Here is a 23,286-nt window from a genome sequence, read left to right on the forward strand (position 1 = left end):
ATATTTGCCCAATTGAGTGCATTTTACTCATGCCTGTTAGATGTTAAAACCTACTACTGCAGTCTGATTTAGACTTTAGGTCAATCATGTGCTAAACCTACAAAAGTAATAGATTATACTACTGTAGTAAAAGTAAAGAAATGAAACACATTTTGAAAAAAAAATCTTTTTATTTCAAGTTTTTTTCCCCCCCATGAGGGCAGATCTTTTTGGGAACAGGTGTCAGTTCCACATCATTTTCATGATTACAGTGATCGCACTTCATCTTTAAATTATCAGCTCAGGTACCTTCAAATTGATTTAGACTGCCAGGAAATCATTTGATATTCAGAACAGACCCCAAAAAAACGTCTCCCCCCCCTTCTGGAGTTCACCGCCGATCATATGAACATATCTTTTCCGCAGCGCCATTCATTAAATGCACTTACACAGGATTACGATGCGTTTGCGTTCGTTTCACGTGTATAACTTTCTAAAAACCCCATCTACACACTTCACCGCCATCTGCCCATTCACTGCTCCTCTAACTGAACGTCTGTGCCGGAGGTAACCTAAGGACACGCTTTGCTTTGTCTCGCCCCATCTTCATCAGAACTCCTCTTCTGCGTTTCGACAGCGGGACTGTTTCAGCAGGGTCAGCCGGGCAATCGCCTCGGACACCGGCAGTTCTCCGTGGACCTTGTTGTCCCTCGTGCGCACGTTTACGCTATTAGTCATCTTCTCCTTCTCCCCGACAACTGTGAAGACAAGACGACAACAGCTTGACATAACACCACGAGCACAGCTACCCTAACACGGTCCCTGCTTTGCATCAGTGGCTTCGACAACTGTGGGTGGTTGGCCAGCTCCAATGACCATTTGGGCTTCAACTGGAATAATTAGGGATGTTTATTTTGACTCAACCAACATCTCATTGTTTATCTCTGAGCAGCTGCGCAGTGAAAGGGAGCATAAAAAAGGCTCGTCAGACAGTTTGACTATAGATTACATTTTTTTTTTTTTTTTGTTATTTTACTGGTCCTTTTAAAAAGGTTGTCACATTTTATAATTTAGTGAGTTTTGAATGGGGGTTGTCAGACGCCAACAGTAGGATTTAGTCTTCAGTTTTTGAGGCATAAACAAATATAAGTTCACCTTTAAAAAATATATATATTTCTCAAGGATATCTTTGACTATCAAGAAAAACACATGACTCAAGAATCTGTTCTGGCACAGGTTGTGTCTTTAAATGAGCAGGAATATATTGTAATAATCAGGCATCTCTGCTGAGTGAAACTGCAAGGCAAAACATAGTTATATAGAAATTAAAATAAAATCAGTGCTCTTTGTGAAAAGATTGAATAGTGTACGGCTAACCGTATACCTTTATTTACATATTAATAATTCATATTATCATACGATGGACCTATAAGAGAGACGCCTGATTATTACCTGGTAAGAAGCCAATCCATCTGGATAATTTAGGCTAAGTCTTACTGTTGGTCTGCACTTTAAATGGGCCATGTTAACATTTTGCTCTGTTCCATTGATGCTCTGGGTGTATGGTGGTGGTGTTTCCCTGCTTGAACATGAACTTCCGCTCCACTCGTAAGCCTTTTCAGCCGGCAACAGCTTTTCTTCCAGGATTGTCCTGTGTTCAGCTCCATCCACTTTCCTCATCAACTCTGACCAGCTTACCTACTCCAGCTCATGAGTGCACAGTCGTCACCATCTTTCACCTTGGGAATGCTGGGGTTTGGGTGATGTACAGTGTTAATTTTCTGCCACAAGTTGCATTTTTGCATCTAGGCTAGAAAGTTCATCTTAGGGATCATCTGAGCAGAGGATTTTATTTTACATGTTAGTTGCGCCGCTTACATGGCTAAGAAATCATTGCAAACATGACTTCTTAGGCCTGTCTGTCTTTCAACAAGCTACTCTCTCCATGTTCAGATCACGGATTGCAGTGTTCTCATGATTCTGTTCACTAAAGTCCTCCGACGGGCCTTCACAGAACAGCTGTACATATCTTAAATGGGGAAATATGACGCAAAATCCACTTTTTAGGCCTTAAATAGATTGTGTTGTGTACTTGGAGTCTCTACCAGTGCACTAAATGTGAATGTAATGTATCCAGGAACTGCATAGATGTCTTTATATTCTGTTTGGGTCATATTTTTCAAACTGTTCAGTTTTCTCTATTGGTTTTTTTTTAACATTTATGTTACACTATTTGCTGCAGAGTTGCTAAACAAGGTTATGGACTTGTGGCAAATGGGTAAAAATACCAGCCGGGGCAACAATAACGTTAACCTGACCCTAGCCAGATTGATATCGCTCCGCCTAGCTTCACTCACATCCATCTGGGACATCTCCCATAGAGAGTGATTTCTCCAACCAATTTTATTGTCCAGCCAATCAGGACGCAGGGCTGGAGTTTCATAGATGTGACGTAGTGGAGAAGCGACCGTGACGTGAGACTGTTTTGATTCAGACAGCAATGGCGGCTCGCATCGAGGAAGCAAGTGTTAACATTGATGCTGCTATTTCTTCCCTGTTGTCCAATCTACCTAATATTGTTTAATTAAAAGAACATCAGAGAACGGCTCTGAAGGCTTTTGTTGGTGGAAACGATGTTTTCGCCCTTCTCCCGATCGGATTTGGCAAGTTTTGTTTTCCGGGGCGCACCAGCGGCGAAGCGGTTAGCGCAAACCATGTTAGGAGGCCTTTAGTCCTCGACGCGGTCGGCCTGGGATCGACTCCGACCCGCGGCGCTTTGCCGCCTGTCTTCCCCCCTCTTCCCGTCAGCTCACTGTCAATAAAACGCGTGCCAATAGAGCCGCAAACACATTAAAAAACAAAAGTTTTTTTTTTCCTACGTCGCTCTCATCAGCGTCACCGGTTGGCTTTGGTGTGAGTGGTTAAAATAGCACGTCCATAAAGATGACAGACAAGTGGCTTATCCAATCATATGCAAGGATTTCTGATAAGGCCCAGCCTTCTGAAACGCAATTCCTATGAATCTGTCCCAGATGGATGTGAGTGAAGCTAGGTGGAGCGAAATACATCTGGCTAGGGTCAGGTTAGAATAACGAGGAATTCAGAGCAAAGCATTGTAGTTCCACTTTGTATTGACTACAGCTAAATTATTTAAATTTGAAAAGAAAGGATTTAAAAAGGCAGGATCTGTCCCCTTTAAGATTAAATTACACATAAGCAGACTCTCTTTACTAATTACGTCACTTTTAAGGGCGCTGGGTGTGGTTTTTTTGGGGTTTTTTTAGGGATCACAGTAAAGGGAGTAAATACAAATGCACCTTCAGATTTTTAGTTGTACAAAAATGTAGCAGTACTGCTGCAAAGCACTGCTCACGATAGAGTCAGTAAAGAAAGCCTAAGTCCATAAAAACAGGAAAGCTAAAACCTTCCCAACTGATCGAGTTCCTTTAGAGAACTGCTGGCATTTTATGATCATGAAGCTGAAACACAAAGTTGATTAGACTTAATTTGCTACACATTATAGCGGTTAGCATCCTCTTCACCCATCAATAAAATGTGGCATCACATCTCCTTACCCAGGATAAAATTATATTGAGCCAGCTGAGCATTTCGGATTTTCTTGTTCAGGAGACAGCTAGAGTCCAGGTCAGCGTCTGCCATGAAACCTGCTTCCGTGAACTGCTTGCACACCTGACAGGGAGGGGGAAAAAATACCACTTAATGTAACCAACAGCATGTTGTACAAACATCTTACACATTTCAGTGACACAGCGGTGTCTATTTTGGGAAATGGAACATGCACCTTGTTGGCGTAATCCTCACAGGAGGGGTTGATAGGCACCAACATCACCTGCCGCGGAGAGAGCCACAGAGGCCTGTTGAAGAGAGACAGATGGGCTGTGAGGATCCTCATGCAACGTGAAGATAAAAAACACGACAGTCAACATAACGTCCTCAGAAACAGAAAGTCAAAAGCTGAAATTACTGTAGAGGAGATGATAAGAGTAAGAGAATTGTGCGGCTGACAATGCGGTGGTCTGTCCAACACAATGACATGTAATTAAAAGCAACTGTACAATTAGATTAGAGCAGAAAAACACCCACAAGTGGAAAAACACATCTAGTTCACCATGTGCATGCATTCAGCATTATGGATTGTGATTTAAGTGCATTCTATTTTTTTTTTTTTTTTAATGGGCATGGGCAACAGGCATGCGGCTCACCATTTTCCTGCATAGTTCTCTGTGAGAATGGCAATCATCCTTTCCACTGAGCCCAAGATGGCACGATGGATGATGACTGGCCGTGCTTTGTCATCTCCATCCTTTCTGTTATCACGGAAAACAAGAGAGAATGAGGTGGAAAAAGTGTGAATAACATTTTTACTGTTAGAATAATTTGCATTTAGTTTAATACACAAACTGTTCCAACGGTTTTCTGGCCCATAATAGTTTTTTTTGTTTTGTTTTTGTGGACGGTGAAAGTGTCACATTTTATTTATATCCATTTTCAAGGATTTCCATTTAATGAGACTTATGTAATACAAACACACAGATTTGACTATTACATAAAAGTCAGCTTTTCCTCAGGTACCTTTAACACGCTTGGTACTTTACCCACAAGAATCTGATAATGTCCAACAGTGTTCAAAATATGAATGTTTTTATGACTGATTAAACATGTTTATTTCTCTTATTTTAATTACTTTATGCTGTCAGGAAATTCAACCCTTTAAAATATTTACACAATAAAGGCATAACCATTAAATATTGAGATTTTTAAACTGAATGGGGACTTCACTTTTTCCTTCAATAGAATGATTAAAACCTTCAACCTGAAACTAGATAGAGACATAAGATAGTTATTTTATCTACTATGATATTTTGCTGACATTTTTGGTGTCTCTTGTCTAAAAGCCTGTTTTATTATTGGCTGTCTGACTTAATATATCGCTTGCACTACCACCAGGTCTTCTTCTGATTGGGTGATAAGCCCTCGGAACAACTCCTCCCCCGGAAACTGGTGGCTTCCTGTTATTCACCAAGTTTCTAAACTCGCAGTGAAGACATGAAAAGATCAGAAACGGGCAGTGAGGCCTGATACACTTCTTGAGATTGCAACAAATGTTTAGCTTGCAAGGTGTCAAATTTTTGTGTTAAATTCCCAGATAAAAAATAAATTAAAAAAATCATTCTGATTTTGTTTTTCCACCAAACCATTGGTTTCACCTTAGTAGGGCTCTTCAGTAGAGCGTGTAGATCCTCGGTCATCCAGGACATGACCATGTGTGGCAGCTCCCCGGTTACATCCTCCCTCCAAAGGCTGCCTGTCCGTTTTAGAATAGATCCTAATCTTAAAATGTTTGCTTTGAAAGCTCCTAATGGTCTGGCCCCTCCCTGTATTTCTGAATTATTAAGTTTCTGCGTGTGTGGTGCGTCCCTGAGGTCATCGTCTTCTTTAAAGTTCTGAGAACTAAATATAAATATTGAGGTGACTGGGCCTTCTGTGTAACCAGCTCACTCTGGATCTCTGGATAAATAAAATAAATGAATTAATAAAATAAACTGAATTCTCAGTGCTTAATTGGAAGGAAACTGAACTTTACTCAAGAAACAATAATGTAACTACAGTTGGCTTCTAATCAAGCACCTAGGGATGTCTTCAAGTGTGTTTTTCCTTCAAGTCTGACTCTGTTCTGAATCCAAAGTAAGAATCAATCAGATCCAATGAACTGAGCCAGAACCGAGAGGCTTCCAGTCAAGTGACCTAATGGCCGGAACCACAGCTGGTGTGGAGAGATTTCCCCCGTCCGGCCTGGTCTTCGGTTTTATCAGTGAGCCAATAAGCCAAATTCAGACCACAGTGAGGTGTCCAAAACTTCCTTTAGCATTAGTTCCAGTGTTGGAAGTTGACAGATCGAAGGTTGAGCCATTTTCCTTTTTTCGGCTCTCTACAACTGTGGCTCAGTGTTCAGTGAACTATAGATCAATGAACTCGGGATTCTTTAAACTCCTCAGAGACTGGTTACGTTTTAATAAGAGTTTGATTTCTAAACAACTAAATATCCTAAAGTTTCAAATTGATGAACCTTCCGCTTTCAGCGTTAGTAGCAGTCTGCAGAGTAGAATATTTTTAATTATCGTTTCTTTTTCCTTAATTAAGCCATCAGTAAACAGACATTAGGTTGATTACAATTAAATATAACCCTTGATTCCATTAGTGGCTGCCTCGTTGAGTTTGTAATGCAATCTTTAATGGATGTGCAGTAAATTTGTCTGTCAATTTTGATTAGAGAAAACTAAATCTTGATCTAACAAACATAGAAGACATCCTCTGCCTTATTTCTTTTTGTATTTTCTTTTCTTTCTTTTTGCTTTTTCTACCTACTCCTTTTGATCCATGGTATAACGAGGACATACTGTGTATATATTTGATGCACCTCATCCTACTTGACTCCTCTTTCCTATGACTACTGATTACTGAGCCGATGTGACATGTGAATTTTCTCCAATGTGAGATCAATAAAGCTTATCTTATATCGAATGTTCTTGCTTCTTTACACCTAATCAGACGAGTAAACTAATTCACAAGCCTTAAATACCTTTACGTCAAAGAGTTGTTGCTGTACGGGACGTGCATCTTTTTACCCCTTCCTGAAATGTTTATTAAAATTTCTTCAAGGTGAAGGGCTCAGATCTGCATGCATGTCGTCTCCCTTGAAAAGCATCTCGTATCAAGGCTTTGGTGCAACACGGCGCGCAGCATTGTGGCAGCATTCGGATTAGCTGACTCACCCCACAAAGGTCAGGTTGAAGCGAATGGGCAGCTGGAAGTCCAGCTGAATGGTGGCACACTGGTGGTAGCGTCCAATTGCGTCTTTGATCTTAATGTCAATCTGCAACGGTACAGAAAGAACCGCAGACCCTCAAGAGAGCTGGGCTGATATTGTGTTTGCCGTGAGGGTAAGAGAAAATACTGGCTGACCTTGGGTCCATAAAAAGCCCCGTCTCCAGGGTTGAGTTTCCATGGCTCCCCAAACTCATTCAGGCTGTTTTCAAGTTGCTGTGAAAACAGGAAGCTTGTGTTTTTAATACATTTAAACAAGCAGGAGCAGGAGTGGAAGTTCAGCCTGTCCTGCTTTATCTCAAATAATAACATTATATACCCAATTAAAACAATAATAACTTGCTTTAATCTACCTAACCTAATCTCAAAGGGAGACTTTGTCTAAAGTGCAGTGAAGAACACAAAATCAGATCACGTTAACCCTTTCTTTTCATTTATTTCATGGTGTAATCATGCCACAAGTTTACCTTCTCAGCCTGGTTCCACACAGCTATGTCGCCCAGATACTTTTCTGGGCGGGTTGAGAGATAAAGCTGGAAGGAGAATCCGAACACGTCATAAACGCAGCGGAGGAAGTCCAGACAACCCTTCATCTCCGACTCAATCTGCATTTAAAAAAAAGAGCAAAACAGAAAAAAATATGAGGGCTTCAGTGTTTTATATCCCAAAAGGTGCGGCTCAATAGTTTAGACCGCCGTACAACAGGGAATTTATCCAGCTTGGGGTTCAAATATGCTTGGAGTGTACAAGTGGCCGGTCTGTGTGTAAATATACCCAACATGGAACGAAGGCATTTCTCTGTGTGATCCAACAAAATACATCTAACCATAGACTACAGTTCATTTCCTGTTTTTGCTTGTTTATGTTCTTTTTGAACGACTAAACATTCTTAATTATTGTTGTAACTAAAGGAAAACCTGGTGGTAGCCATTTAATTATAGAATAATAATAACCATTGGTATGAAACATGATCTATCAGAAGACTTCAAAGCAGGCAGTGATTATTGTGGCGTTAAAACTGAGCAAACAGGGGACCTCTCTTGACCGTCTGCAGCTTCTGCAGAACTCTGCTGCTCGTTCGTTAACTCAGACCCGCAGGCGTGAGCATATCACTCCCACCCTAGCGTCCCTTCACTGGCTTCCTGTGCGCTACAGGATTAATGTTAAGCTTTTGTTATTCGTTTTTAAATGTTTGAACGACCTTGCGCCACCATATTTATGTGAACTGATTCAGCCTTACTGCCCAACCCCATTCCTTGGATCAGCTGCTGCTGAGGGTCCCTAAAACAAGGCTGAAGCTTAAAGGTGACAGAGCATTTGCTGTTGCTGCTCCTAAATTATGGAATAACTTACCATTGAGTATCAGACAGGCCTCCTCCTTTCCTATTTTTTAAATCTCTTTTTAAAAAAGCACTTTAATATACTGGTTTTTAATACACTATGATCTTGTCGTGTATGTCATTTTAAAACATTTGCTGTGAACCTGGTTTTTAGCTTTTGATGTCGTGTATGTTTTGTATGCTTTAAACCTTTTATTGTTTTAATGAACAGCACTTAGGTCGCCCATGTGGTTTTTAAAATGTGCTTTAGAAACAAAGCTGATTTATTGTATACTTTTAAATGATTAAAATAAAAAAGACCTTTGTTTTGTGTGCTAAAGGAGCCATGACATGACTGTATAAACCTTTTCATGTAGCTGAAATTGCTGCATTACTTGTGGGGTAATGATAGCGTAGTGGTCGCTAACTTCCGTGTTGGTAACAGAAGCGGGGTTTTTTTTCTCTAAATCAGTTTGTTCAAAAACGGGCAAGGCCGTTTGCTTGATAGTGTGCTCTGATTGGAGGATATAAATTAAGTAGAAAGACAGCCTACGTAGAAAAATTACTTGTTTTCTGATCTGACCGTTTTAGAGCAAAGCAACAAAGCTGACCGCCCCTTGAACAAGTCCTTTGGTGTTCACTTCTGACATTCACACGGCCTAATCAGGGCACAACAGACAATATTATACTCCCACAACCTCAGGAAAATGAAATGTGTTGTCATGGCCCCTTTAAGGTTCATGGGGATGTTACAATACAAAACGCATAAAACTAATATGTGATTTATTTAGTGTAAATGATAAAGCCACAAGGTTTAAGCTGGATTTGAAAATGATGGAACATAATAGTTAAAAAAAAAGCATTATATATGTATGCACAAGTTATTCTTTTATTTTGGGGGAAACCTTTTTCACGGTACCCGTTTTTTTAAAATAAAATAAAAATGAAAGGCTGGATTTAGGGCCTGACCTGATCCATCACGCAGAAAATGTGAGCGTCATCCTGCTGGAAGCGCCGCACTCGGGTCAGGCCGGTCAGAGTTCCCGACAGCTCGTTCCTGTGCAGCACCCCGAAATCTGCCAGCCTCAGAGGCAGCTCTCGCCACGAGCGAGGCCTGTGGCTGAACATCAAGCTGTGGGACACAAACCGCAGAGAGGCGAATCAAAACCAGCCGGCCGCGCGCACCAAAACCTCCGCTCGGTGAGAGAGACTTGCTTCATCTGCCGACCGTCGGGAGACGCTCTAAATTTACCAGTGGCCGGGGCAGTTCATCGGCTTCAGCGCAAAGACGTCGTCTTCCACGGGGAACGAAAACATGTTTTCGCTGTAGTGCTGCCAGTGGCCAGAGGTCTCCCACAGCTTGCTGTTGTAGATGTTTGGGGAGGCGACTTCCTGAAAGCCTCTTCTCCAGTACTCGTCCTGGATAAACAAGAAAACCACACAGGGCTAAACGGTCCAGATGGACTGCACAGGTACTTCCCCCCGAGAGGGAGCTGAACTCAAGTACGACTCCTGGCGCGAATCCCCGAGCCACTGCAACAACAACAAGCATCTCATCCATTTTATTTATCCGTTTATTTTTCCCTCCTCGCCTGAAGAGAAACCTGCAAAACAGCCTGTTGATCCGTTTTGCTGCCAACGGCGGAGGGCCGGTGGAAAAGATTTCTGTGACTATGTGAAACTGTGAAAAACATAAAAGGAGGCAGCGAGAACATGCCTGCTCACTCAACTTTTTCTAATTAATTATTTTTAGCAGGAGAAAAAAAAAAAAAAGAAGAAAAAAAAAAGAGCATATTACTGCACACACCACTAAAACTGCCATTAATGGCTGCTAGCAGTCATATCGATGAGAACCATTTCCTGAAGAGCTCTCGCTTATCGTCCCGACAACATGTGATGGAGGGAAATGCATAGTTTCTAAGTGATAACAGACTCGGGTTGACGTGATAATGATCTTGCACCATTTCTGTGGAGCCTATGCGCGCGCGGTGTGCTCTGGCATGGCCTGGGCTGTGGGTGTGCGCAGCCGGCTGTCAAAGCCTCGGAGATGTCAACTCGGCTCTGCGAAGACGTCAGAGAAGTCCGCTCGAGTTGCTCTGCAGACCAAAGTTTCAACTAGAAAGCTCGATGTTCTGCTATACCTTCTGTGACTCGCTGGGACCATCTGCAAAATATTTACAGTCCACATGTTTTACCTCTACAACCACAAACCTCAGGGATGTTTTTGTTTTAATCAAAGCTTAAAAAAAAAAAAAAAAAAAGCAATAAAAAAAAACACCAGAAAGTGGTGCATACACTGCAAAAAACAGATTTAAAAATAAGTAAAATGTTCTTAAAAATGTGTGTTTTTGTCCTAGATTTGAGCAGTTAAATGAGATCATCTGCCAATGGAATGAGGAATTTGACATCCTGCACTTGAAATAAGATGATGGAGATGAATTGATCCTATTTTAAGTAAAATATCTTATTCCATTGGCAGATCATCTTATTTACCTGCTCAAATCAAGGACAAATACAGAAATTTTAAGAACATTTCACTTATTTTTAGTTCCGTTTTTGCAGTGTAATTGTAGAGTTACAGAAAATGGAGAAACGTTTGGAGTGCAGTTTTATTCCACTCCACAAACTGTAATACCCGTATAAATTTGCCTTCAGAGGCTCCCAAATTAATAAATGCACATTGCACTCTAGAGTTTCATTTCATATTTAAAACAAATTTGGAAATCACGTATTATTTTCCTTCCACTTCACAATGCCAGTTTACTTTGTGTTTGTCTATCATAAAATTCCAATAAAAACACATTAGAGCTTTTGGGTCTAATATGACAAACTGAGAAAATTCAGTGGGTATGGACACTCAGGGAGGCACTGTTCGAATATCTGTTAGTCATTCACTGAAATAACAATAACAAAAGAATAAACTTTGCAAAGCTCTGGTCGTAATCCAGACAATCTGCAGAAATCGGGTTGGCGGGAAGATTTTCCTGAACCCGGGGGTGAATTTGAACGCATGAAACCGAACACAACTATTCAGTTCGCAGCAAGCGAGTGGTCTGTATTGCAGTGAAGTGGCAATCACATCCAGCCCACTGGAAATGTTAAGTATAGCCTGAATCTCGTGGACTCAGACAAAGTGTTTCTGCGTTACAGCACCCCTGCAGTGCTTCAGTTTTAAAATTATAATTGCTGCCTACAGCAGAAGCAGGGAGAAAGAAGTTTTAAAAACTTCTATCTAGAATAAGTTAGAGTCTAAAGACGTGGACAGAGCGACCTCACTGGTGGCATCAAAGCGAATTGAAAGGGAAACATTTTATTTATTTTTTTCCCCTCAAAGAAGCAACCGAAGTTGCGGATTGAACCAGCCGTACCCTGATGAACTCTGTGAGCGTGTTGTAGATGTAGGCTCCGCGCGGCATGAAGAAACAGCTGCCGGGGCTCAGATCGTGAAAGAAGAACAGCTCCTGATCCTGTGAGGGAGACAGAATAAATGACTTTTTAATAACTTCTCATCTGCAGGCACAAGCCGATGAGAAACTCCTTCACGCGCAGCAGGGAGTAATCCAATCATCGCACGTCACAGCGACCTCCCGGCTGGAGAGCAGCGCCAACGTGTGTTATTGAAGCAAGCGGGAATAAATCCACTATAGTGATAACAATAAAGAAGCCCCCTGATTTGACAAATTAGACCGCCAGGGTACACCCTGTACCACTTCTAGGGTGAGATTGCATGTTGGTGGCTAGTTCTTAAAGATTTTTTTTTTAATTATAAAAAAAAAAAAAACTAACGCAGCTGGACTCCTGATTGTCAACCTGCAAATGGATGTAGGACACAGGAACAAATCAATTTAACAGCTTTTCTCCATATCTGTTCGAAATGTCATTTGCTGGACTTTTAGGTTTAGCCAAAAGAACCTTGGAAAATGGAAATGAAAAGAACCTTATTTAATCCAAGCAGTGTCCCAGAATCCTAAAAAATATAAATGGTTTATATCCTCGACAGTTTTGCTCAGAAATAATGAATTTTTGTCCAAATACCTTGTAATACATGTCAAAGTTTCTCTTATATGAATAAGCGTACTATGCTAGTTCAGAAAGCTACCTCTTAATTTGCCATGACCTTAAATATAGATTAATGTACTAAACTTGTAATGGTGGAAGATCTTTTTTTCAATAGAATGATTACTCTGAGGATGGTTGAGATGATGACAATAAGTTTGTTTATATTTTAGGTAATTCATTTCTTACTGGCTGTGTAACAAGAGATTAAATGATTAACTCTTCATCAAACTTAGATTTTAGTCATCTTAATAATATTTCCAAACGAGATTAGATGTTGGAATAATCTAGTAATTTACAGGAAATAGATATTAATCTGATTAGAAACGGTAAGTTAACTTACTCTAGAACAGGAACACTGCAAATCATAGTGGAGAACAGCAATGATCCTACAAAAATGGGCCCAAACCATTACATAACCACCATATTTCACAGATCAAACACTTTATTTTTCCAGTATTTTTCCCCATCAGAACCCTCAATTGTATTATTAGCTGTCACCTCTTCATAAAAAAAAAAAAAAAACTTCACTCAGATTGTGTCTTTGTACAGAAACACAATAAAAATAAACAAATAAAAGCTGCTATTAACAGCTGTAAATCCTGCACATCAGATCCGTTTTGATGTAGATCAGCTTGTAGTGAACAACGATAAAGGGTTTCTTCTGATAAACATCTTATTTCCTATTTTTTATTTTATTTTCAATTAAAATTGAGCAAATCTGTTTTGCATCTCTTTGGTAAACATCTCGTGCTTAAGGTCTTTCTTCCTCATCGTCCCTCGTTCCTCTCCTGAGTTCTGGTAAAAACAGAAACCTTCAATCCATCTCCATAATTCGCTGCTTTTATTTAAATTCAGCTCCTTTTCATGAAACCTCTACCCAGCAGTGGAAACTGTTGATTGGAAACGGTGCTAGCCTGTACGTGTGTTTCTTTTCCCTTAAAAGAAACATGCAAACATACATTTATTATAGCTTTATAATCTTTAGCCCACGTGTAAATATTACTGACTCTTCCTGGCACGTATAACAAAAATCTTCTTGCTTCTTTTGGTTAAAATCATTCAATGGATATGAAAAAAAAAAATCTTTAAATTAATATTTTATAGATTTGAGTCTACTGTGTTCATGACATTAAAATACATTAATCCTATTCTTGCTAAATCGTCTTTAGTGGCATTTCTTTCTATATTAGAACAGGCGGCTAGTTGGAGGCTTTTTCCTTTTCAATATCTACATGCTCCCTCTTGCTCAGATAATATAAAACAACAACAACAGCTACCATGACTATGCAGACGACACACAGCTCTACATCACCATGTCACCAGGTGACTATAAACCAGTTCAGGCACTGAGTAAATGCCTAGAAGAAATCAATACGTGGATGTGCCAAAATTTTCTTCAGTTGAATAAAAACAAAACAGAAGTAATAACATTTGGACCAATAGAGGAGAGATCAAAAGTTAGCACAGCTTCAGTCGCTTCAGCTAAAAACCACTAATCAGGCCCAAAATCTGGGAGTAGTGATGGACTCAGACCTGAACCTCCAAAAGCACCTAAAGACAATTACTAGGTCAGCTTTCTATCACCTGAAGAACATTTCCAGAATGAAAGGTCTTATGTCTCAGAAGGATCTGGAAAAACTAATCCATGCATTCATCTTTAGTAGAATTGATTACTGCAACGGTGTTTTCACAGGTCTGCCTAAAAAGTGGGTCAGACAGCTGCAGCTGATCCAGAACACTGCTGCACGCGTCCTCACTAAGACTAAGAAAGTAGAGCACACAACCCCAGTTCTAAAGTCCTTACACTGGCTCCCTGTATCTCAGAGAATAGGCTTTAAAATAATGATGTTAGTCTATAAATCCCTGAATGGCTTAGCACCTAAATACATTACAGACTTGTTATCAGCGTATAAACCATCCAGACCACTAAGGTCTTCTGGCTCCAGCCTACTCTGCATACCTAGAACCAGAACTAAACAAGAAGGAGCAGCATTTAGTTCCTATATGCTCCACTTATCTGGAACAAACTTCCAGAAAATTGTAAAGGTGCGGAAAGCCTGAGTTCCTTTAAATCAAGATTAAAAACACATTTGTGTAGGATTGCCTTCAACTGTTCTATTTAACTGAATCAACACTTTTTTGTTCTATTTTCTATCTACATTTTATTCCTACTTGCTTTTATTCTGTTTTATTTAGCTATATTTTAATCATGTAAAGCACTTTGCATTGTCCTTGTACTGAATTGTGCTATATAAATAAAATTGCCTTGCCTTTTATCGAGTTCCCATGATGTGGAGGCTCAGTGAAAGGTCAGCAGCGTGCCACTGAGCACCATCTTTAACCCACGATGCGGGCTTTTAGCTTTATCTTGACACTGCTGCTTAATATGGGACTGTGTCATAATAAGTGCCGTCTGAGTTGCTGCTGTCTGCATCCCTCATGCTGAGTAACCAGACGGGGTGCCTGGATGATTCACATATGTCCTAAACACACCAGGATGAAGAAGCACAGCGCCCTCAGCTGGTTCGTGATGGAAAACGGACAAAACGGGGCCCTTCACGTTAAAACCTGACCCACATTGGACTAGCTGAGGTAAGAGAATTTAGCTTTAGCAAGAAATTGGCTGTTTATTCTTAGAGAAAATGTTTTTTTTTTTCCTGGGAGATGTGATTTAAACTTCTTTCAGCGTTTTGCCACATCGACAAAACCAATAACAAGAGACTGTTATTGTGGAGGCGATGCATCAGCAAAAAGACTGTTTGTGCAACTGTGGAGCGAGAAGCGGCGTCTAAATTTGGGCCTCTACCTGCTGAGGTGGCTGCAACGGGTCTGCGTGCAACAACTCACTTTGCCAATCTTTCTGTGGTCTCTGCTTTTCGCCTCCTCTTGAAAGCGCTCCCACTCCTTCAGCATCTTGGAGTCTGGGAAGGAAATCCCATAGATGCGCTGCAGGGTCTCCATGTCCGAGCGGCCCTCCCAGTAGGTGGAAGAGTTCTGATGACGTTGATAAAAATAAAGAAGATAATTATCTTAAAAGTGCAGCATGCATCCTTTTCCATCTTTTTTTTTTTTTTTTTTGGGTCTGTTACTTAAATCCCAACGCAAACAATGGTACCTGTGGCTGTAATTTGACAAAATGGGAAGAGTTCTGTATCATTTCGAAATTATATAAGACTCTAAACCAAATGTGCCATTTCCAGTCACCTTGTAAATCTTCATTGCCTTGATCTTCCCTGTGTGTCTGACATGAGGGCCTCTGCAGAGGTCAATCAAGGGCCCACATCTGGAAAAGAGCCAGGAGCTGCGGTCAGTGACTTTATAAAATAACATGCAAATTCAAGGGTTTTGCATTAATTTTTTCTCTTTTTCGAAGCACCCGTGCTGAAAATGGACTTGCCTGTAGACTGTTGTGGTGGGGGTGGTAACTTTCTCATTCAGAATGCGGCACTTGAATTTGTTGTACTGGAGAGCAATGAAAAAAAAAGCTTTTGATGAAAAACATTAAGCTTAATAAACAGATATCCAAATTTCCCCCCCACTGATTTAAAGACTTCCATGTCCAACGGAGGATCCCAGACAGAGAAGGATCATCCATCCATCATCGGGCTCACCTTAAACATTTTTAGCAGTGTCTCTTTACTGATTTCGAGTCTCTCAAAAGGCTGTTTCTCCTTCACCACAGACTTACACAAGGCCTCCAAGTCTCCAAACTCTGTGCTGGACACTGACCTGAAAACACCAAACACATCCGTGTTAACCAGGGTTGAAGTTCAGTACTGTTCTGACATTCCTGCCCAGACCCAACTGCATAATAATTTTGAATTTGGACCAAGTTAATTTTATAGGATAATTTTTTTTCCCCCGCTATAAGCCACAAAGACCAACTCTGAACCAAGAAACTATCATGACCACAAACGTGTTTGTGGACATGGCAATGAAGTTAAAATATACAAATGATCTTGTTTTGCTTCAAGTTCAATATGAACATTAAAATATTTTTTTAAAAAGACAGCAGTGAATGTGCAGGAAATGAAAAAGTGCTTGCTTACTTCTGTCCATCCAGGAACATGTCGTAGTAGAAACCGTTCTCTATCGGGGGGCCGTAACACAAGCAGCCTCCATAAAAGCGCTCCATGGCTTCTCCCAGGATGTGAGCGCTGGAGTGCCAGTACACCTGAAAGTAAAACGAAGACATACGGGAGGCTGTTATGGAAAGATCTGAAGCAAATAAAGAAAACCAGCGAGACCAAATGAGATAAAATGCTGGAATAATCTAGTAATTTACAGGAACTAAATATCAATCTGATTAGAAATGGTAAAGAACACAGCAAATCATAGTGGAGAACAGCACTGATTCAACAAAAATTGGCCCAAACCATTACGTAACCACCATATTTCACAGATCAAATACTTATGAAAACGCAGGATTATTTTTCCAGTATCCCCCCCCCAACCCTCAATTTTATTATTTTGTTTCACCTGTTCATAAAAAAAAAAAAACCTCCCTCAGATTGTGTCCTTCTTGTACATAAACACAATAAAAATAAACAAATAAAAGCTACTATTAACTGCTGTAAAACCTTCACTCCATCTCCATGATTGGCTGCTTTTATTCAGACGTCCTAACGCCCTCTGGGTGTGCCCACCTTTCACAAATACAACACGAATAATGCTTTCCACTAAAAGGTTTGTAAGCCGTGCAAATCACACCCGCTTTCAAAAAAGAGCAGCTTCCAGTCTGAGATGTTGACAACTTTCTTCTCTATAACAATTTCTTTTAAAACATAAAATTCCTGCCTTCTCCCACCAACCTTCTTGACTTTTTGTTTAACTCCAGAATAACCACCAATTTAAATAAGTCGGCTTTCAGCTCTCCTGTTATCTGTTATGAATTTTTAAGTAATGTTTGGATGTTTTTACATTACAGCAGAAAGTTAAAACAAGGCTGAACACGGTTGTAAGGAATCTTCCACGTAGCAAAGGCACTTTGAACTCACAGCTTGAGCATCTTCATTGTCAAAGCGCAAAATCTCAAGAGAGCAGTCCTGCTCCAGAGGTCTGTCCAGATCCCAAAGCTCCCCATTCACTCGAGAAATCACTGCGCTGTCAGCCAGGCCCTGGCTGGGGGAAAAAAATTAAATAAAAATACAGGCTGCATCCAGTACGTCATTGATTTCCATCTTTATGTGAGTAAGGGACAGAAAAATTACCTGATGCCACAAGCTAACTGATACGGCGTCGTCACCCAGGACTTCCCCGGCACCTTCTGCCCATCTGTCAGCTCGACAATAATGGGTTTGCTGTCTGCAGCCTTCTTCGCCAGCAGGGCATCACTCTCCTCCTTAAGCTGCTCGTAGAGGCTGAGGCGCTCAGGAACGTATGCGGGCCATGGGTTCAGCTTCAGAAGCAATAAAGTTAAAAAGGAAAAACAAGAAAAACTTCAATCGGCGTCACCAAAGTTGGCTGATCGTTAATTGTGCACATCTGTTTTTGTTAAGATTTGAACAAATATCTTCATGGTTCAACTTGGTTCTGGCTGAGGGAAGAAGGTTCTCATCACTTTATTCTGATCTCATCTGGGATTTTACAGTACGTGGTTCTGTCCATTGGCCCATATATGTGGTGAAGTCATCATGTACGCTGTTATGGAAATATATAATCACTTTTTGTGTTAAACATGTATTTTTCTTAAAACACAAAGAGTTATCTTGTAATCACTAAAACGGTGTGGCTTGGAGTCTACAGAGGAGGAGGGTTGCAGCACGGGAGGTCTTATGGGGAACCTTTCAAAATAGTATACGGTTTAAAAGCTTTTTTTATGGTTCTTAACGTTTATCTCGGTTAACTCCTAAAAAACACACCTGGGCTATTAATTAAAAGTTAGTTCCTGAAGTTGACACTTGAGGATCTGTTTTGCTTGTGGGAAGATGGGTGCATGTGTGTGCGTGGACCCCCCCCCCCCCCCCCAGTTACTTCGTGAGGAGCCGACCGGCTATAATAAACATGCGATTAGGGGTTTTCGGGAAGACAGATGGTTACAATCGCCGTGGAGGGCGACTGTGGTTATATACTAAATGGAGCTTTATGGTAACATAAGTGTTTGTCTCCCTCTGGATATCCAATTGCAATAAACATATGCATATTATAAGTGTTTTGTCTCTGATGATTGTTTTCTTCCTTTGCTGCCAAATCGCTGAACCGGGTGAGGCGGGCCTTACTGGATGAGACAGGAAGAACTAACGGGCCCGCCTCGTTAACGCTCATCAGAAACACAACCCAAAACATAAAGGTCTCATCTCCATGCTTGACTGTGGAGATGGTTTTCTTCTGGTCACATTCGTCTTCTACCAAACTCACCATAATAAGATGAACCCATCACAAAAATTAGACACCTTTCAACACCATTTCTTCCAAAGCCGGCAAAACTAGAAGTGAAGATACTTAGAAAATACCTTCATGATCCAGTAACATTTACCTCCTTCGCTCCTCCATTCACTCCCCCCTTATCCTGCTTCTTCTCCTTCTTGTTTTTCTCCATGGGTTTCTTGTCTGGTACTGACACCTGTAGATAACCAGAGAAAATCTCATCGTGATTTTGCTAAAAGCCACATTATTACTTTCTGTTGAGTATTGTCAAATCAAGTAAAAGCCATTTATGAGCCTAATTGAAAACATTTTAGAAAAACTGACGTAAAGATAAGGTAAAGGAATGTGCAAGTAAGGTGGAAAAAGGAAAGCAGAGACTGGGAAAAACTGAGGATAAAGGCTGTTGAGGTAGCCAGGTGTGAAAGAATAAAGGCATGGATACCTTTGTTAAAGTCTGAAAATGACAGAAACTCCCTTTTCAACTGCAGTCATTAGTTTGCATCAGAAAGCTGTGTTGTCAAAAACAGCAGCCAGCATTTCTGAAGAAAGGCGCTTTGACGGTTTCTGGAATGGGCTCTCTCCAACGATCGTTGAGCGAGACGTGGACTAGACTCTGAAAAGATCGCCAATCCATCACAGGGCAACACAGAGGGGACCGACAACCACGCACACAGGCATCCATATTGAAAGATATCAATTAAGAGAGATCAGTTAACCTAACATGCATATTGTTGCACTGTGGAAGGAGGCCAGAGTCCCCGGTGAAACCCACACATTCAGGGAAGGACACGTAAACACAGCGTAGACAGACCCTGGCCGGGGATAAACTCCATGACCTTCTTGCTGCAAGGCAGCAGCCCTAACTGCGCCACCAAGCTGTTTTATTTGTATTTAGGTTATTGTATACAATAAATTTATATTTGATATTTATGCATTAATATACTGTATATATTTATGTACTTGGTATGGTTCATATGAACAAATAATGGTTTCTACCATGCCATCACATTAATCTAGATTTATGCCTTAACATTGTATTGCATTTCTTTTTTTGTATTGTATGTTGTGTAAACTAATAAACCAACTAGTCCAGTTAGTTATTCAAAATGTCAGCAGTGTTGTTGCTTTTTTCTCTCTTTTCTTTTAAATAAGGAAAATCTGCATAACAGTCAAATGAAATCTGATGTTTTTCTAAAATTAAGCCAGATGGGAGCGTGAATAGAGAGAACAGAAATGGGCCAAGAAAAAGAAAAAAAATAGAGAAACTCTCGAGGCGAGTGAAGCTGTAAAGAGTGAATGTCCACTCTTTTGTATAGGATATAAATGTTATAGAGCAGTTCAATTAATCTCAGCACATTTCTCTAAATTAAGAATATTGGTTTTGTCGACATCGATGAGTGGCGATCTAAACATATTTCAGAATCACTTTTGTATATTACAATAAAAAGTAAAAAAAAAAAAAAGGTTAAAAGTGCTGACTCTACAGAGGTGGGACTCAAAAAAATCTGAAAGAAAAGTTTTAGTTGTGTCAGTCAAGTCCAAAAGTTTTTTTTGAAATTGGTTAAAAGGAATTCAGGTAGCCACTGCTTATCATTTATGCATTGTTTAATGCTCATTCCATCACTCACCTGTATGGTCTCACCTGTAAATAGGTTCTCATCTGTAAATTCTGTCCATAAGCTGTGAAAACATACCTCTTATATCACTATTTATGGCAGCATGCACTTACTGCTTCTTGCACTGCTGGTTAGATGCTAAACTGCATTCTGCTGCTCTGTACCTGCACATGTGCAATGACAATAAAAGGTAAATCTCATCTATTAAATCAGTGTGTGTTTGATGTTTTATGTGCATGGTTGCATGGTAACGTGGCTCATCCCCCCCACCCCGAGTCGGTCGAGGCAGATGACCGTTCACACTGAGCCTGGTTCTGCTGGAGGTTTTCCTCTCCACTGTTGCTTCATGCTTTCTCAGTATGGGGGATTGCTGCAAAGCCATGGACAATGCAGACGACTGTCCCTGTGGCTTTACGCTTGTTCAGGGGCAATAAATACTGCTTGTCAAGACTTGATGGAATCTGCTGGGTTTCCTTAGCTAGGAAAAAAAAATCTGTATAATCTGATTGAATTTGATTTTGGAACGTGCCTTGACATGACATGTATCATGAATTTGGTCTATATAAATAAAATATAATTGAATTTCACCTGACGTGGATGATGGACAACAGGTTAGATCAGATCAGCAGATTACAGTGGAGATCAGCCATTGTACACAGACGGACAGTAACTGAGTGGGACAGCTGTCTGGGGGGCATCGTGGGTAGATGTGACCTGCAAGGCCTCCCCACTCACTGCTACGGATCCATTTTTCTTTTTTTTATTTTACCTCGCTAATAAATAGTCCCACCTATGTAACATGTCAGTATTCACCGTTACCATGTTGTCAGCCCGGCTGTCTGTCTGTTGGGGTTTTGGGGTACTCCTCCCGGGGGTTCTGCCAGCCTTGGGTTCCGCCAGCGGCTTCCTTCCCTGCGCCTCCTCCTCCTTCTCCTTCTCCATCTCCAGCTCAGCCTGCAGTCCCCTCCGGAGGTGCAGCAGCCGGTACCGCAGCTTCTCATTCTCCGCCCGCAGGCTGTCCAGCTCCGGACTCCCGGCAGCTACCGGGGCGCGGTCGGTCCCGCCGTTCAGTCCGTCCCGGAGGGCGGAGATCTCAGCGGTGAGAAGCCGAATCTGCTCCTCCTGGGCGGTCAAACGTGCGGCCAGGCAGTCCGCCATCTTTAAATGACCGTCGATGACGTCTGACGTTACATCCGGGGAGGATCCGGTGGAAATAAAAGCTACGACTCAAAATAAATAAATAAACAACCGCCAATAAAAATCAAGAAGAAGAAGAAGAAGAAATAAATAAATAAACAATACATGGCTGATCAAAAATGTTTTAACAAAACATTACTGACTGTTTTTTTAGGGTCCATCCATCCATCGCCTCCCCTTGCAGGGTCACGTGGGTGCTGCTGATGCCTATCTCCGGACCTGATGTCATTGCGGGTACACCCTGGACAGGTCACCAGGCGAGCAATCATGTTCATACACTCCCACCCAGAGGGAGACAGCAACTAACCCAATGATCAGCTTTTTTTGGACTGTGAGAATCCACGCATGTCCAGGATGCAGAAATATCCCCAGACCAGGATCCGAACCCATGACCTCATTGTTGCAAGATAACTGTGCAGCCCTTAAGAATAATGGTCACTTCAATAACAGTTGTGGACCTATAAACTTTAGATAAGGAAACAAAAATTAATCATCTATCAAGTGGGCATCATTCATGCATGCTATGATTTAGTCACCTTTTAAAAAAAAAAAAAAAAAAAAAAAAAAAAAAAAAATATATATATATATATATATATATATATATATATATATATATATATATATATATATATATATATATATATATATATATATATATTTACACAGTTCTCAAAAAACTATTTTAACAGCCATAGCTATACATACAAGCTTTAGTTCAAATTTTGGGAATTTATGGTGTAGGAGTTTAAGGAGCCACAACATCATTATATGCGTGTTCCCAAATTGATTAAACGAATAAAAATGTTGTATGTGAACTGTTTTGAATAAGGTAGTCAAAAGTTCTCAAATTTTCTCTCTCATTTTTCCAGCATTAAGATGGTATTAGTAAAGTTGGTAATCCAAAAAGGACCCAAAATCTTTATTCTGATTCAAGAGAGAAACATGGGTATTTTTTTTTTATTTATGAAAACACATGGTTCCAGCTGTATGTGGTGACATGTGAGGAAAGTGAGGGAGAGGAGGATGCCAGGCAGCTGAAGATGCTGAGGATCCGATGTCTGATAGAACTCAAAGACAAAACCAATGAAAATATCTAAAATCTGGATGTTCAAAAAGAATAGATTTCACAGTGGGAGCCTTGTTTTGTTGTTTTACTAATGTTTTTGAATCTTTGAGTTCAGTGATGACTTTTATTTTTTAATTTGTTTAGTTCTGTGAATAATATCTTCTGGTTATGTTTTGCAGAAATCTTTGTTGCTAAATTACACAGTTCAACAAGGGGAACTTTAGACTCTTTTTTTAAAAAAAACTTATAAGCAAACAGCTGAAGGAAGTTTTAATGGGAAGGAGCAGGTAAAGTACAGACTGAAGAATATCTGATGGCTGCATTTTGTTAACTGAGCAAAACGAGCAGAAAAGAAAATAGTGGAAAGTTTGCAATACTTTAATGTTATTTAATAGCTTTTACGCCATATATATTCCAAGCTTAATGTATTTTGAGTGGATGTGAAAACCTGAGAAACATATAAAATATATATATATATATATATATATATATATATATATATATATATATATATATATATATATATATATATATATATATATATATATATATATATATATAGACTGGCAACCTGTCCAGGGTGTACCCCGCCTCTCGCCCATTGAACGCTGGAGATAGGCACCAGCACCCCCCGCGACCCCATGAGGGATAAAGCGGTTCGGAAAATGGATGGATGGATATATATATATATATATATATATATATATATATATATATATATATATATATATATATATATATATATACATACATACATAAAATGAATAGCAATACAGGAAGCAAATATCAAGTGAGGTTATAATTAATGGATGTATAATGTTTAGGTCATTTTAATGCA

The 23,286-nt window shown here is 40.2% G+C and overlaps 1 protein-coding gene across 4 annotated transcripts; it reads right to left on the bottom strand.

The window, feature by feature from the left end:
- Positions 1–155: 155 nt before the first annotated feature.
- On the bottom strand, positions 156–21,365 carry tars3 (threonyl-tRNA synthetase 3). Of its 4 annotated transcripts, none has more exons than XM_021319547.2 (19): positions 20,999–21,365; positions 18,679–18,765; positions 17,414–17,610; positions 17,201–17,324; positions 16,253–16,377; positions 15,815–15,932; positions 15,601–15,665; positions 15,408–15,486; positions 15,051–15,197; positions 11,513–11,611; positions 9,397–9,563; positions 9,114–9,276; positions 7,293–7,430; positions 6,964–7,041; positions 6,774–6,874; positions 4,203–4,307; positions 3,782–3,854; positions 3,555–3,669; positions 156–737 (listed from the first exon to the last, which is right to left on the bottom strand). In XM_021319547.2, the coding sequence occupies exons 1-19, from the start codon at positions 21,341–21,343 to the stop codon at positions 589–591; spliced, it is 2,475 nt and encodes an 824-aa protein (XP_021175222.2). In that variant the 5' UTR covers positions 21,344–21,365; the 3' UTR covers positions 156–588. The 4 variants fall into 4 exon arrangements, with proteins under 4 accessions (XP_021175222.2, XP_021175223.2, XP_012724188.3 ...); XM_021319548.2 differs by having other exon boundaries at positions 157–737; positions 21,005–21,365; XM_012868734.3 differs by having other exon boundaries at positions 157–737; positions 17,414–17,601.
- Between the last annotated feature and the right edge of the window lie 1,921 nt (positions 21,366–23,286).

The sequence above is a fragment of the Fundulus heteroclitus genome, chromosome 4 (assembly GCF_011125445.2).
Source record: "Fundulus heteroclitus isolate FHET01 chromosome 4, MU-UCD_Fhet_4.1, whole genome shotgun sequence".
In the NCBI taxonomy this organism is placed as follows: Eukaryota; Metazoa; Chordata; class Actinopteri; order Cyprinodontiformes; family Fundulidae; genus Fundulus; species Fundulus heteroclitus.